Source organism: Pezoporus wallicus, unplaced genomic scaffold (assembly GCF_028554395.1).
Source record: "Pezoporus wallicus isolate ANWC-B61680 ecotype Strahan unplaced genomic scaffold, APGP_CSIRO_Pwel_v1 contig_13737, whole genome shotgun sequence".
Classification (NCBI taxonomy): domain Eukaryota; kingdom Metazoa; phylum Chordata; class Aves; order Psittaciformes; family Psittacidae; genus Pezoporus; species Pezoporus wallicus.
In genome coordinates, this window is record NW_026641629.1 from 723,674 (window position 1) to 737,851 (window position 14,178).

The 14,178-nt window shown below is 53.9% G+C and overlaps 1 protein-coding gene across 2 annotated transcripts in view; it reads left to right on the top strand.

Annotated features, from left to right (window-relative positions):
* Nucleotides 1–14,178, top strand: part of NOL4L (nucleolar protein 4 like) — a 54,569-nt gene that overhangs the window by 16,125 nt on the left and 24,266 nt on the right. For both annotated transcript variants that reach the window (XM_057424761.1, XM_057424762.1), the window contains exons 2-4: nucleotides 287–442; nucleotides 4,039–4,150; nucleotides 8,274–8,383. In XM_057424761.1, the coding sequence (XP_057280744.1) occupies nucleotides 287–442; nucleotides 4,039–4,150; nucleotides 8,274–8,383 (378 nt within the window). The remainder of the gene's footprint in view (nucleotides 1–286; nucleotides 443–4,038; nucleotides 4,151–8,273; nucleotides 8,384–14,178) is intronic.

The following is a 14,178-nucleotide window of genomic DNA, read 5'->3' on the forward strand; positions in this document are numbered from 1 at the left end:
ACCCTACATTATGAAAATTCAATTTCTGGCTCCACTCTGGACTCTTCCCTTGTTTTTGTTCCTGGCCCAATTTCACTGGCAGCTTTAGCAGCACAGCAGCAGCTTCCACTGCCCTGGCTACAGCAGGATCCTCCCTGGAGCCCTGTTTAATTCATCCCCCACATCCCCTGTGCCCAAGGCAGCAGCACCGCGCCGCTGCCCCCTCCGACCGCGTTAGCCCCGGGCCCATCTCGTCACCCCTGTCACCCACTGCTGACACTAACTCAACTTGCCTGCACTGTTGTAGGGGGCAGATGGACTGACGGAGCCCGAGGGCATCTCTCTGAAGCGCGTGGCCGTGGTGGAAGATTTCTTTGACATCATCTACTCGATGCATGTGGAGAGCTCGTCGGAGCCGGGCAAAGCACCCAAACATGCCGGGCAGAAGAAAACCTACCGAGCGGTGAGAGTCCTGCCCCGCCTGCCCCGGGAACCAGGGGACGGGAGCAGGGGTGAACCACGGGGATGGGGACCACAGGGGGAGGTACCAGCAGAGCTGCTGGTGGGAGGCAGAGGTGAAGGGCAGTCCTGATGGACGCCTGTGCAGGGAGGCAGGGGAATCGGTTAAAGGCAGAGCAGCAGGGCTGGGGAGCTGGGAGACCCACCTGCAGCAGCTGCACAGCAGTGCTGCGGCTTGGAGAGGGGGAAAGACCAAGTGAATTGTACAAAGACAACTGTATGTGTCTGAGGGAAAAGAGAAACGTTTGGTATCACTGATGGCCGAGGGGATGTTTGCCCAGTCCCCTGCATGCTCTGCTCTGTGCCATCTGCCTCCCTGTCTCCCTTGGCCAGAGGGAGATGTGTCGCGTGGGCCTTGAAGGGCAGGAGCAGGCAGGAAAGGGCAGGAGCAGGCAGCAAGGGGGGCTGGGGCCGGCTGGAGCCCGCCCCTCTCCCTCAGCCGGTGGATGCTCTCGCCAGCCCATCCTGGGTTTCCTCCGTTACAAAATGGAGGCAGGCACCGAGCTCAGCCTCATCAGGTGCTCCACGGATGCTGAGAGCCAGCTCTATCCATCCTGAAACCTCTCTAGTTAGGTCAGGAATAATTTAGCTTGAAGTGTGCTTCTCCAGGGAGCTTGCTGTTTCTCCTGACTCTGCACAGCCCTTCCATGCAAACATTTGGGCTCTCCTTTTACATGAAGAGCTGAATTTACTGTCCAAACCCGAGCTACTCCCTTGCATCCCGCAGCCCTAAGGACCAGGTCGCTTAGAGACAGAAGTGGCTGGCTGGCAGCTCGTGTCTCTGGTGTATACATCATCCTGGAGAGGTCTGTGCGGGCTGCCCTGCTCCCTGTGATGATGCTGGAGATTATGCAGGGCTTGGTGTGCTGCTGAAGCCGGCTCAGGGGTGGAGCCTGTCCTGCCCGCTTGTGTCCCTGTGTCCATCCAGGGTCCGTCCTCTGCTGTTGGTGCTGGCAGTGCTGGGGGAGCAGCACAGTGCCCTGCAGCCCCCCATGGGTGTTGGGAGCCCCCGGGGAGCCACATTCTGAACCCAGAGCTTGAGGCATCGCTTGTGCCTTGCATCCCAACCCCTGTCCCTGCAGCAGAGCAGGCCTGGGGCGCACTTTGACCCCCCCGGCCAGGGGCAAGTGACCCCTTTATAATGTGGGGAGATGCAGTCCCGCCAGTGTGACCGCAGTTCAAAGCCTTTCCGCTCGTTTCCCCAGCAGACCACGCCGAGCCTCTCCTAATTCCTTCAATTCAGGCCTCTGGAGGACTAATCTGTGCCCTGCACAGCCCCGGGGGAGCAGGCTGGATCCGTCTGTTTTCCCAGGCCTGCTCGCAGCAGCCAGGGAGCTTCACGCTCCACCCCTCCCGGCTCCCTCTTGAGCTGAGATCATCACATTAGCAGCGTGTATCCCCTCCTGACCTGGCAGGACGCTGCTGGCTGCGCTGCTGGCCCCGCTCATGCCCCGTCTCCCTGGAAGCGCCTTTGCAGCCGGGGCTGGAAGGTGAATGCTGCAGAGCACGCCCCGCGCCGCCGCTCCGTGCACAAAGGGCTGCTGCTGGCGGTCAGCTCGGGAGGCTGCCGGCTCCCCAGCGCTTCCCTCCCTCTCCTCTTCCCCACCGGTTCTGATGAGAGGCACTGGAGAGTTTGCCCTTGTCCGTGACCTCCGGAGGGAGGCAATCAGAAAGGGAGTTTGGATGGGAGATAACTCATCAAGGGAGCTGTCTGCTCTGCAGAGCATCAAATCAGCTGAGAAATAACAACTGGATCGCTAAAATTAGCTGAACATTTGCAGCAGAGACTATGGGCTTGCTGGAGCGAAGGAGGCAGGAAACTGGGCTCAGCCCCGCGGGCAGCACAGAGGGACAGGACCCTGCCTGTGCCACGATGCCCCAGTAGCCACCATTGATTTTCAGGCCCTTAATTGCAGCGTTTCTGGGGGAGTCCCTCGTGCTTGTGCACTGATAAATATGGCACAGAGGCAAAGGCCGAGCTGGGCATCCGCTGGGTCACAGCAGAGCTCGGCGGGCCTGTAGCTAAATAGGAGGAGAATCCCATGAGGACCAGGCACTGCATCCTCCATTTGAGCGGCTGGGACAAGGTCCCTGCCTGAACTTTCCACCCATCTGGCATGAGCAGGCGAGTGAAAGCTCGGGCTCTGCTGCCGCTCAGTGGAGATGGATGTCTCTCCTCCCACCGCAGCGGCGGGGCGCCTTTGGCCATCCCCGAGCGAACCTTCTGCGGTCCTTCAGGAACACGGGCTTTATTCCAAGGCCAAGCATCGCCCTTTCCTGTGGGGCAGAAAAAATCGTGGAATTGGGGTATTTTGGGTCGCTGTTAACAAAGGCGGGCGGGAGGACGGAGCCCACGGCCCGGGGAGGGGTCGGCCCGGCCCGGGCTGCCCTCCTGGCCCTGTCACCAGCGAGGTGTCTGGTTGCAGCCGCGCTTCCCGTCCCGAGCCCCGCTTCTGCCGTGCTCCAGCCCCGAGGAGCGGCACGAACAATTGAATTTCTGTCTGCTCTATGACCCCACTTGTAAGGGCTGTGACCCCTGCTGGGGTCGCGGCCCCTGCCTGGGGAACCGCCGTGCTGGGACAAGTCACTTAGACCAAACAGGATGGGTGATTAACCGGAGGAACCAGCCCGAAGTAAGAGGTGGGCTCCGCACCTCTTAATGCTTCCAATTGAGACCAGATGTCTTCCTGGAAGATGTTTTAGGCAGGCCACAGGCTGCACAACCTGGGTGAAGTGCCCCAGCTCGTGCTGCACAGGAGGTCGGGCTCCATGGTTTGATGGGGTCTTGTGGCCTTACAGAAACCCACGTTAAAACTGCCTCATTCCTGCGCCAAATAACCTGGTCTTGATCTTTACAAGTGTTACAGAATTGCTGTTGGCAGGGATTAATTGGAGCAGGAGGACTCTGTGATAGCCACGTACCTTCGGTGGGTGCTAAGGTCTGGAGCTGGTGTTTAACTTCAAGCATCCAAGTTTTAAATATTTCTCCTTAGCTTTTCCTCATCTGTAAAATACGAATACCCCAGGAAGGTTCAGGAGACTTAACAGTGCTGTTTGCAAAAATGTTTTCAATTCCCTGGATAAACTGTGTCACACAAGTGCAAAGTATTACCAGTAATTGATTGTCATTGTGGGAAAAAGTGACCTGCCCTTACTGAAGATTAATGGATTCTTCAGGTTACTGGTGTGCTGCAATTAACAATGCAAACAGAGCTGAGCCCTCCTTTTCTCAGCTGATTCTCACACATTTGAGTCTTTGCTCTTCACAGGCTCAGGGTGAATGGAAGGAGTTTCTGGGAGGGGTTCCCATGCTGGGAGTCCAAAGGTCTGTTTGTTTGTGTGTCAGCACCTCTTTGATACACTGAGTACTTCCCAAATGTTCCTCCATCAGCAGCTGCTCTGGAGGGAGGGAGGGATTCAGGGATCCCAGGTTGCTGTGGGTTGTGGATGCCCTTGGGCGAGGCGGGAGGAGCCCGAGGTCACTGGTGCTCTCTGCCAGGCACAGTTCTCCCTCACAGAGCTGTCCCGTTGCCTTCCCAGATCGCAGAGACCTACGCGTTCCTGCCGAGAGAAGCCGTGACCAGGTTCCTGATGAGCTGCACCGAGTGCCAGAAGAGGATGCATTTCAACTCCAACGGCCTGGAGCCCAAAGGTAAAGGCGAATGAATTCTGCCAGCAGAGCTGACACAGCGTTTTGTACCGGTGCAGAAGTCCTGAGAGCTGTCAGGACACTGCCCCATCCGTGAGATACTGATGGTTTTCCTGACCTGGGTTATTTTTTCATGCATTTTTGTAGCCAAGCTGAAAGAATTGCTTAAACCTGTTTTCTGGAGAAAAAAAAACCCAACCAAAACCATGACCTAAAGTTTTTCCTTTAAACTCTTGATTTTGTGCTCAAAGGGACTGAATGTATCTGAATAACTGAAGTTTCTGATAATTAATGCGCAGTAATTAATATATATGCATATCATGATCCCGTGTTTGATAAAGTGTTGGTAATCAAAGTTGCATTAAGCCTTTGTATCCCAGCAGTTAGCGTGGCCATTGCGGTGCTTGGCTTCTTACGGTGCTTTTCTAAATGGAACCGATCTGCAGCTATCACATAAATGGTGGGGGAGATGGGACCAGGTTTTCTTCCGGAGTGGTTAAAGTTGATGTTTGCCTATTTTTCGCTGGATTACAAACTTGGTTTCGTGCTCAAGTGCAAACCAGCAAACTGCCCCAGGGAGTTTCACCCAAAATTGCTTCTTTATAAAACCCATGAGCAGGCTGCAGGGAGCCTGGTTCTACCCTGGTGAGGCCACCAGGCTCCCTTGGCAGCTCTCACCGAGCAGAGGAGAAGAACAAAGGGCCCAACAATAGAAAATTTCCCATCTGAAATACGAATTCTCAGCTGTTCGGTGCAGAGCAAGGGCTGCCCAGAGTTCTGGTTAAGTGGATTAACGTGTGCCAGCTCTGCAGAGCCGCGCAGGAAAGGCTCTGCGCTTGTTGTGTGGTTTAGAAACCCTCCCCAATAATGGTGTGTGACACTTATTAGCCCAAGCTCTGTTCCTGCAGCACTTCCCACCCTGCTGGCCAAGGGCCCGATCCCTCTTTCCAATTAGGTCAGGAGAAGTTTTGGCCTTTGGCCTCGCTGGGAGCAAACGTGACCTTTACACTGCTTGCGCCGCATCCATCACGGTGATGTTCCAAGTGCTGCGGCTGCAGCAGCCGGCTCAGGGCCTGGACGGATGGTGGGATGAGGCAGGGATGTCGCCTATTGGGTCAGTCAAACCAGGCCGCTTCACCAAGTGCCTGGCTCTAGCCAAGCTGCCAGCCCCAGAGCTCGGGATCCCTTTCCAGGAGGCAGCTGATGAAAAGGGTCATTGTTCCTTCAGGGGCTCCCTCCTGCCCACCCACCAGCCCCGTGTCCCCCTGTTCTTCCAAGGACATGGCACCATCCTGGCTCGGAGGCACCTCAGGGAGCACTAGGTGCTGGGTGTCCACCCCCCCGAGTGCTCCCAGGCATGGAAACAACGATCAGGGCTGAGATCTGTCCTGAGCAGATTCCTAAGTTATTTTAGTAAAGCTTTCCCCCTTAGCTGTTCCCTTAAAGATGTATCAAACAGGAAAACAAAGGATCCCCACCAGGAACAGAAGTGCCTTTCTGCCCTGAATAGTACCTAAATAGTGACTAAGTACCTGTGAAAATGCATAGAGCAGATTAGATAAGGTAACTTTTACTGGGGAAGAGTTTCTGGTTTCTCTAATGCATGTTCAGCAATTTATCAGGAGCAGATCACCTAAAAAACCAATGAGGTCATAGAAGAATTACCTGGGTGTGAGCACCTGCACACACACACAGGCACACACAGGTAAATAACTCAGCAAGATGAAAAACTTGGAGTCATTCCCATCTCTTCCTCCTTCTCTTGTCCATTGAGCAAATCCCAACGCCTTTCATTTGTGATCACCAAACTGCCTGAATAAAGAGATCGGACATCAAACCCTGCCGGGTACCCACATCATTCATAAAAGCAAATGGTCTTGCTCCTGGGAAACCTGGAACATCACTGGACTCCACTGGCATCTCTTTCCACTCATACTAAATCAGGACTAACTCCAGTGGAGTTATACAAGCTTGGAATTAGGATTGAACCCCTTTTGCTTTAAACCATTCTGCCTGTTCCATCCGTGTGTCCAGCATGTGATCCAGCTAGCTTCATGAAAAATGAGCTCAAGGATTCCAGGAGCCCTCTCTTGTGACATGTGGGGTACGAGGACTGTTCCCGTGGAGTCCCCCAGGCCTTTTAAAACAAAGGTTTGCTTTCTTTTCCAGTTTCATAAACAAGAAAGGTTTTGGTTTCTTAGGCTCAGCTCAGATCTGTTGCAGTTGCACAAATTCACAGTAAATTTGAGGCTGTTAATGGGATTAGTCCAGCTTTGCATCAGGACAGTTTCAGGCAGAATCTAAGCACCAAAACTCGTCGGCCTCACTTCCTCCCCGTGTGGGGATGCTGAGCCTCATTCCTTTTGGCAGTGATGAGCTATTACATGGGGGATGGCAGGAGAGCAGCGTATCATCCTGAGGGGTCTGCAAGGCTCACCTCACCCACACCTCCACTTCAAGGAAGGAGCAGCTTTGAGATGTTGCCCTTGGCAAGTGCTTTCCTAAACTCCTAAAGACTCAAATCTTGGCCCCAGCCAGCCCGGGGAGGTGGCAGATTTTGTTCCTGGGAGCGGTTCCTCTCTCACTGCAGACCCAGGCAGCCACAAGGCCCCCTTGCACTGGGGCTTCAGCATCTTTCCATCACAAAGTGACACCCTGGCACAGTAGAATGGGTTGTTTGGGGTAAATACAGAGATGTAGAAGAAAGAAAGGGGAGGGGGGAGGGTGTAGTTTACAAGCTTCCTAAAGCTTTGCCCCTTCCTATTTGGCCTGAGTAGCTCTGGCTGCCCTCCCCTGCGTCCTCAGGCAGGAATGCTTCAGATGCCCAGGGGTGAATGAATCCGATGAACCTGGGAAATAAGCATTTCCATGAACCCAGTTAGTGTCTTGGTACAGAAGATCCGCAAAACCCCAACGTGATGTTTGAGTCAGTTACAGGGAGGTTTTGGGTCAGGTCATTTCTTAACCAGACACCACAGAGCTGGTATTTCCGGAGGTGTGAGGTGCCCTCAGGCCTGCTGGCTTCCACTGGGACTTTGGGATATTCGGTGTTTCTGAGGAGCAGCCCCACTGTGTTTGGGTTGCTGGGTTTCCAGAGGGGCTGTAAAACACTCTGTGAAGGGGCTGCTGTGTCAGAGGTGTCTCTGGAACCAGTGACCCCAAAGACACAAGCCAGCCAAGGGGAGTCAGGAGCAGCAACGGAAACCTCCTGCCACTGGTTCACCTTCAGCTCCTGGAATTCCTTCTTCCCCATCAGCTGCGGACACCACACATCCCTTTGGAGTGTTCTGGAAGGCTGGATTAATTCCCTGCACTTGCATCCACCTGCACTGAGGGCAAAGAAATCTCCCCTCTAGCCAGCAGCCATCCCTGCAGGAACCAGTGCTCCTCTTGACCAGCCCCGTGGCACGAGGCTGTGAATTCAGCATTAGCACAGAGAACTCCAGCAGCTTTCGTGTCCTGGGGGGAGCTCAGGCCCCACAGTGCTGATGGCAGAGCTGGCAAAGCCTGGAGAGCTCAGGAACATCACTGAGGAAGTGCTTTGTGGGGACTGAGCTGAGAGATCTCCGGAGCTCAGGCTCAGGCAGCCAGAGGAATCAACAGGAACAATTTAAATTAAAGATCTTTAAAATGAAGTTTGTGTTTTAATGAGAGTGTTAAAAATAATCTTCATCACCACACAGAGATATTTAATAAGTTGCCTTAATGTTAACACCTACCTGAGGGAATCCCAGCAAAATTGGCCAGACTCCGCAATGCTAAAGCAAGCTGCAAATCTATTCCTGCTCATCAGCCTCTGCATCGGTCCCCTTTGCCTGGAAGGGCTTCTGAGGCATCGGTTTCTTCCTCTGCTGTGTCCCAGGCTGGGAGCATGGCACGTTCTGGATGGGGTGCATCTCCTCTGCAGGTGACAGCAACGCTTTGGGCTTTCCCTTGTAAACCAACGTGTTCTGTAATGATGTTCTTGGTGGGGTCGTGTTCTTAGAGGAGCCTCAGCTCAGCGGGCACCCGCTCTCACTAAGGACTTTAAGTGCTCTAAATCCATATGTTTGATGGTTATGAGAACACGTCGTAGGTTTGTGCTTCCATAGCCCCATAGCTAAATAGTTTTCCCTTTGCTCTTCAGAGAGTGAACCACCCTCCTCTTTGGTGTCTGGGATCATTGACTACAACATGCCCCTCACCTCCACTTACCTGAAGCAAATGAAGCTGCGGGTGATGAATTCCCAGGAGCAGGTGAGTTGTGCTCCGGGTACAGGGCGGGTGTCACCGTGCTGGGGGTGGAGGGAGTGACCGGTGCTCAGCATGTTGGGTTCTGGAGGATGCTCTGGGGCTCCCTTTTGGTGTGAGGGGGTGGGGAGGGCAGGTGTGCCTCTGAGAAAGAGACAGCACCGCTTCATTGTGCCAGAGAGGAGCAGAGGGGTTGATGCAGTTACTGCTCGTCCTTCACATGTACAGCTCTAAGGAATTGGCTTCAAAGTAAATATGGCAAATAGGAACTTCTTTCCCTCCTCTGAGTTGCCTGGGGGCTTGGACAGCTGGGGTCTGAAACCCAGACCTTGCTTTGGCTGCTCCGGCGCTCTCCCAAATGGATCAGCAACTTGAGGAAGTTCAACCCCAGCCACCCCGCTCTGGTGTCAGAGTGGGAGAAGGCTCCGTTGTCTGAGGCCGGTGTTAAGCCACTGGATTTGATCTGGGAATGGATGGGGCAGACTGCCACAGGATTGCACCCAGGCTGTGCAGTGCTCTGCAGTTGTGCAGCTGCAGGATTAGCTACGGGAACCTCTTTGCACCATGGAAACAGGCTATAAAAAGACAAGTCTGTTTTACTTGCTCCCCACAATCTGCACTGGAAACCAGTGCTGGGTTTTTGTTCCTGCACACTGAAACTTGACCCTGATCTCACACATTGCTACCAGTTGCAAGAAGTGAAAGAGTTTGCATTGTGCCGTGGTAGAAAACATTACTAATGTTTTATGCTAACATTAATATGCTAAGGCTGTGCCCGATGGGTACTTTTATCTAGAGGCACCCTCAAAGGATGTTGGTTAGAGCATCCACTGCCGCGGTGTAATGTGCCAGATGTGGGTCGGTGGCAGGAGCTGGACAGAATCGAGCTCCTCCATCGCTTCCACAGTGAAACCTTCCTGCTGGAGGGCAGAATGGCACCTGATGGGCAGCACTGGTGTGTTGTGGAGCTCATGTTGGACACGAGTGGGCTCAAGGTTACATTTGCAATAGGTTCTCTTACAGCTTTTGAAAGGGAAAGGCTGCGACGTGCTGGGGTTTGTGCTGGGGCTGGGTTGGGTGGTAGAACTACGGACAGCTCCAGGGGCTGAGCTGGGCTGAAAAGGGTAAGGGGTAGAAAAGTGCAGTTTGATCTGGTTTCCACCATAACCCCCCCGAGAGGCTGCAGGCTTTAGTAATGACCCTGGAGTTTTGAAGCTGCCCGCTTGGGGATGCTGGTTTGGAGAACTTTGGTTGGTAATTTGGAGCTTTGAGTCTTAACCCCGAGTTTTGGTTCAGCAGTTTGACACTGGGTAGATAAATAGAGCATCCTGCTAACACACATACTCCTGGAGCTCGCTGAGACCAGGGCAGAAGCATATGTCATATGGGAACAGAAAAAGGACCAGCTGAGGCAACCAGCAGTTATTGGTTTAGATCATAAATCAAACTCTTGATGGTACTGCCGGCCTCCGCAGTGTTTCTTTGCCTGAGCTCTCACTGGTGCTCTGTGGGGCAGCTTCCTCAGCTTTTCAAGCTGTACCAGCCGAGGGAAAACCGTGTGGAAGAAGTAAAATTTGCTTCTCAGTGTGTTCCTGAAACTGGTTCCTGAGAGCAGAATAACCAAAGATGAGTCTTACTGCTCCCACTGCCGAGGCATTAAAGCTTTCCCTCAGCCCAGGAGGTACCCACAGGCTGGAGAGGATGCAGGAGGAGAGGTTTAGAGCTTTTCAGGTTTGCACCACCCAAATACACACTCATAGATCAATGCTTCCAAACTGCTGTTGGTTGCCCTCCCGCTCAGCCTTGCTGCCATGTCCCCTCGAGTGCCTTCCACTCACTTTGGTGATGGTAATAGAAACAAAGCAAGCTCCAGACTCGTGCTCAACTTGGCTTTTGCCAAAAGCAAGGATTCGTGCGTGGCAGCAGCAGGAGGGGTAACAATGAATGAATTCATGCCAAAGTGGCCTTTTAACTTCATTATTCAGGGAAAAAGCCATGTGCATGTAACCAACATATTAGTGCTGCTCAGCACATTAGTACCAGGGCAGCAGCATCTCCAGAAGGAAGCACAGCCGAAAGAACCTTAGAGAAAGCATTTATCTCTGCTCAGGGACAAAAAGCAGTCGGAAGAGGAGCTCTTTACATGGCTGATCCCAGAACGAAGCGTTCCTGCAGAACATATTGCAATATAATTCTTGGAGTCGGTACCTTTATTCTGGCATGATGGAAACCAGCTGTGACCCATGTTGCTTAAATCGGGTTCACTACAATGTGCAGGAGCTTCTGGGGTGTCAGTTGTCCTTCATTCCCATTTGACACCAACTCTCACCTGTGGGAGAAAAAGCAGGGCCGGACCCTTTCCACAGAGCACTGAAACAGGCACATTTCAGGGTATCCTCTGAGGCATGGAAGCATCTCGGAACTTCCAACCTTCCCAATCTAGCAAGAAAGGATGGAAGATACTTGATATTTGTCTGTAATGATCCTTCCTCCTCATTTTCAAACACTATTACCATTTGTGATTGGTGATTTGAGTTTATTGCAGTCATTTTCCAGTCAATCTTTTCTGTCTTACTCAAACTCAGCCTTGCAGTTCTTTTTCATGCCACGCTCTTGGGCAGGATTTCCACTGATGGGCTACGAGGATTGTACGAGAAGAAATCCCAGTGCTGAAAGGCCAGGCTGTCCCTCTGCTCTGAGGTGCTGCTGCTGCCTTGGCAGACACAGGCCAGGGTGAGAAACCAGGTTCCAATGATACAGAAACATTGTCAAAGATTGCTTCAAAGGCTGCTGACAGGAGGTCACGCAATCAGGGGACAGCAGGAGCTGCTCGTGGGTGGGAAATAGCACAGGCAGTTTTCTGGTTGCTATGGCTTTGCTCCTCCGAGTAGTGTTTGAGAGGACGGAGCCACGTCCTGCATCGTCCCACCTCCATCCATCCTTGAGAGGACGGAGCCACGTCCTGCATCGTCCCACCTCCATCCATCCTTGAGAGGATGGAGCCACGTCCTGCATCGTCCCACCTCCATCCATCCTTGAGAGGACGGAGCCACGTCCTGCATCGTCCCACCTCCATCCATCCCTGAGAGGATGGAGCCACATCCTGCATCGTCCCACCTCCATCCATCCTTGAGAGGACAGAGCCATGTCCTGCATCGTCCCACCTCCATCCATCCTTGAGAGGACGGAGCCATGTCCTGCATCGTCCCACCTCCATCCATCCCTGAGAGGATGGAGCCATGTCCTGCATCGTCCCACCTCCATCCATCCCTGAGAGGACGGAGCCATGTCCTGCATCGTCCCACCTCCATCCATCTCTGAGAGGACGGAGCCACGTCCTGCATCGTCCCACCTCCATCCATCCTTGAGAGGATGGAGCCATGTCCTGCATCGTCCCACCTCCATCCATCCTTGAGAGGACGGAGCCACGTCCTGCATCGTCCCACCTCCATCCATCCTTGAGAGGACGGAGCCACGTCCTGCATCGTCCCACCTCCATCCATCCCTGAGAGGATGGAGCCATGTCCTGCATCGTCCCACCTCCATCCATCCTTGAGAGGACGGAGCCACGTCCTGCATCGTCCCACCTCCATCCATCCTTGAGAGGACGGAGCCACGTCCTGCATCGTCCCACCTCCATCCATCCCTGAGAGGATGGAGCCATGTCCTGCATCGTCCCACCTCCATCCATCCTTGAGAGGATGGAGCCACGTCCTGCATCGTCCCACCTCCATCCATCCGGCACTTACCTGTAAACCCAGGGTGTGCGAAGTGGTTCTCGGAACACGATTTCATGCAGTGTTTTAGCACAGACAGCAGGATGACCCTGAGAGGGGCCCCGCAGGGGTTCAGATCCCTTGGATGCACCATGAGTCCGGTGCTGGTGAGGACTGAGCCTCCTCTGCAGGATTTGGGAGCTCATGGAGCCTCACGGTTTGCAGTGTTACGGCCTCCTCCCTCCACTCTCCTTTCTCCCTGGTGCCCTGTTGCTGTGCTTGCTCACTCCAGTGTCCCAGAAGGCCCTGGCATTACCAGGACAGCTGAGGTGCATCTTCTCCCAGCAGCTCTCTTGCTTCCTTCTGCTTCACATCCAGCTCCAGGCTAATCCCAGGGTGCAGAACTGGTACCGAGGCCGCAGCAGAGGCAGGGAGTGGGGTGAGCAGCTGCAGAAGGGCACACAAGGATTGTGTTTTCAGTCTGTAAAGTCACTAATGAGAATGGCAGCCATCTCTTCACATAGCCCAGAGACCAGAACCAAACCTGGCAGAGCTGGAAGCTGCTGGGTGCTATCTAGGACCTGGGGTTAGTTGGTTGAGTGCTGAGTGAAGGGGTCCTGAAGAAAGTCTCTGTGTGTTCATAGAGGTGCGGCGAAGGCAGAAGCACGCAGGCAGTATTTAGAAGGAAGTGGGATGATGCATTTGCATCACATGAGGATGATAAGATACTTCCCAGTCCATTAAAGAGGGTGTTAAACACCTCCAGGAATAAATACCTCTAAATCAACTTGACAAGAGAACTCTCGTTCAAGAGGCCTTTCCTTGGCTTGGGCAGATCTTTGTTTCCTGCTGGTATTTTTCAGGACGTTTTGGAGCCCTGGAGAAGTTCGCTAAATGCACCCTTACACAGAGCAGAAAAGGGAACCACGCAGCCAGGGAGGCACCGCGACCGGAGCCGTTTGAAACACGGATTCAGTCCCTGCCTGATGCTCCTCTTGGAGCTGCGGCAGCAAAGCCCTCTAGTGGGGATGCGCTGCTGGTGGCAGGAGCCGGTGAAAGCCCGCTCCGAAGGCAGCCCTGGGGCAGGCAGAGCCCGAGGCAGGGCCGGCGTGGCTGGTGGCAGAGATGGCTCAGCAAAGCTTCCCTCCTCGGCCGTGCTCACGCCGTGCGGGCGGGCAGGTGATGGCGCGTTCAGCCGGCCTTCAAATGCAAGCGAACGCTTTGCTTTCAGCGAAGGGCGACTCAGTGGTGTGAGTGGCATTGACTCTGCTGTTCCCACCTAGGGAAACCCTGAGAGCTTCTATTTCCCACCGTGTAGGTCTCGCTGTGCTGTAAGCCAGTGTAGCTGTGGGACGGGCGAGCTCTGGGCTTGTTTGATGCCAGCAAACACCTGGAGGCCCCAGCTTGGGTGAGCTGGGATGAGTCCTGCTGCGGAGCTTTCATCTTGGGATGAGGGGTGGTGCAAGGCCCTGACTGCTGGCACTTTTGGGGAAAATCCTGTTATTTTCTGTAAGAAGGGAGGTGGCATTGCCCGACTCCAGTGGTGTGAGGCAGGTGCATCCTCCTGAGCTGCTCGGGTGTATTTAGTTGCTGTGTGTGACTGGTCAGGTCTGTTTTCTGCACTGCTGGAGAGAAGCTGGTGCCTTTCCCACTGTCCATTCACTTCCCTGTGATGCTGTGCAGTCACCAAGGTCCTGGAGAAGTTTTCTGGCTATTGGTGGAGCTGCGGTTGTCGTGTGAGCAGCAAAGCTGTGGTGTGGCTGATCCATACATGGTGATTAGGACTAATTGCCCTCCAACACACACATCTACCCTCAGAGCACATTATGCAGGGGTAGCCTGCTAAAGCCGAGCTGCTTCAGCCTGTTTCTGGGAGTGCTGAACAAGCAGGGCCAGAAACCACAGTATCTGTCTTTGATTCATCATTTTTTCCAAGAACTCTCCTACTTGGGAAGGGGAGATGCTGCCTGTGCCCTGGGCGGTAACACCATCAGAGGCAGCTCTTCCCAGCAGAACTAGGAACAAAGGTTTGGTTCAGGTCCTGTAAAGTGGGGCTGGGACACATTCCCAGGGGAAAAAGGAAGG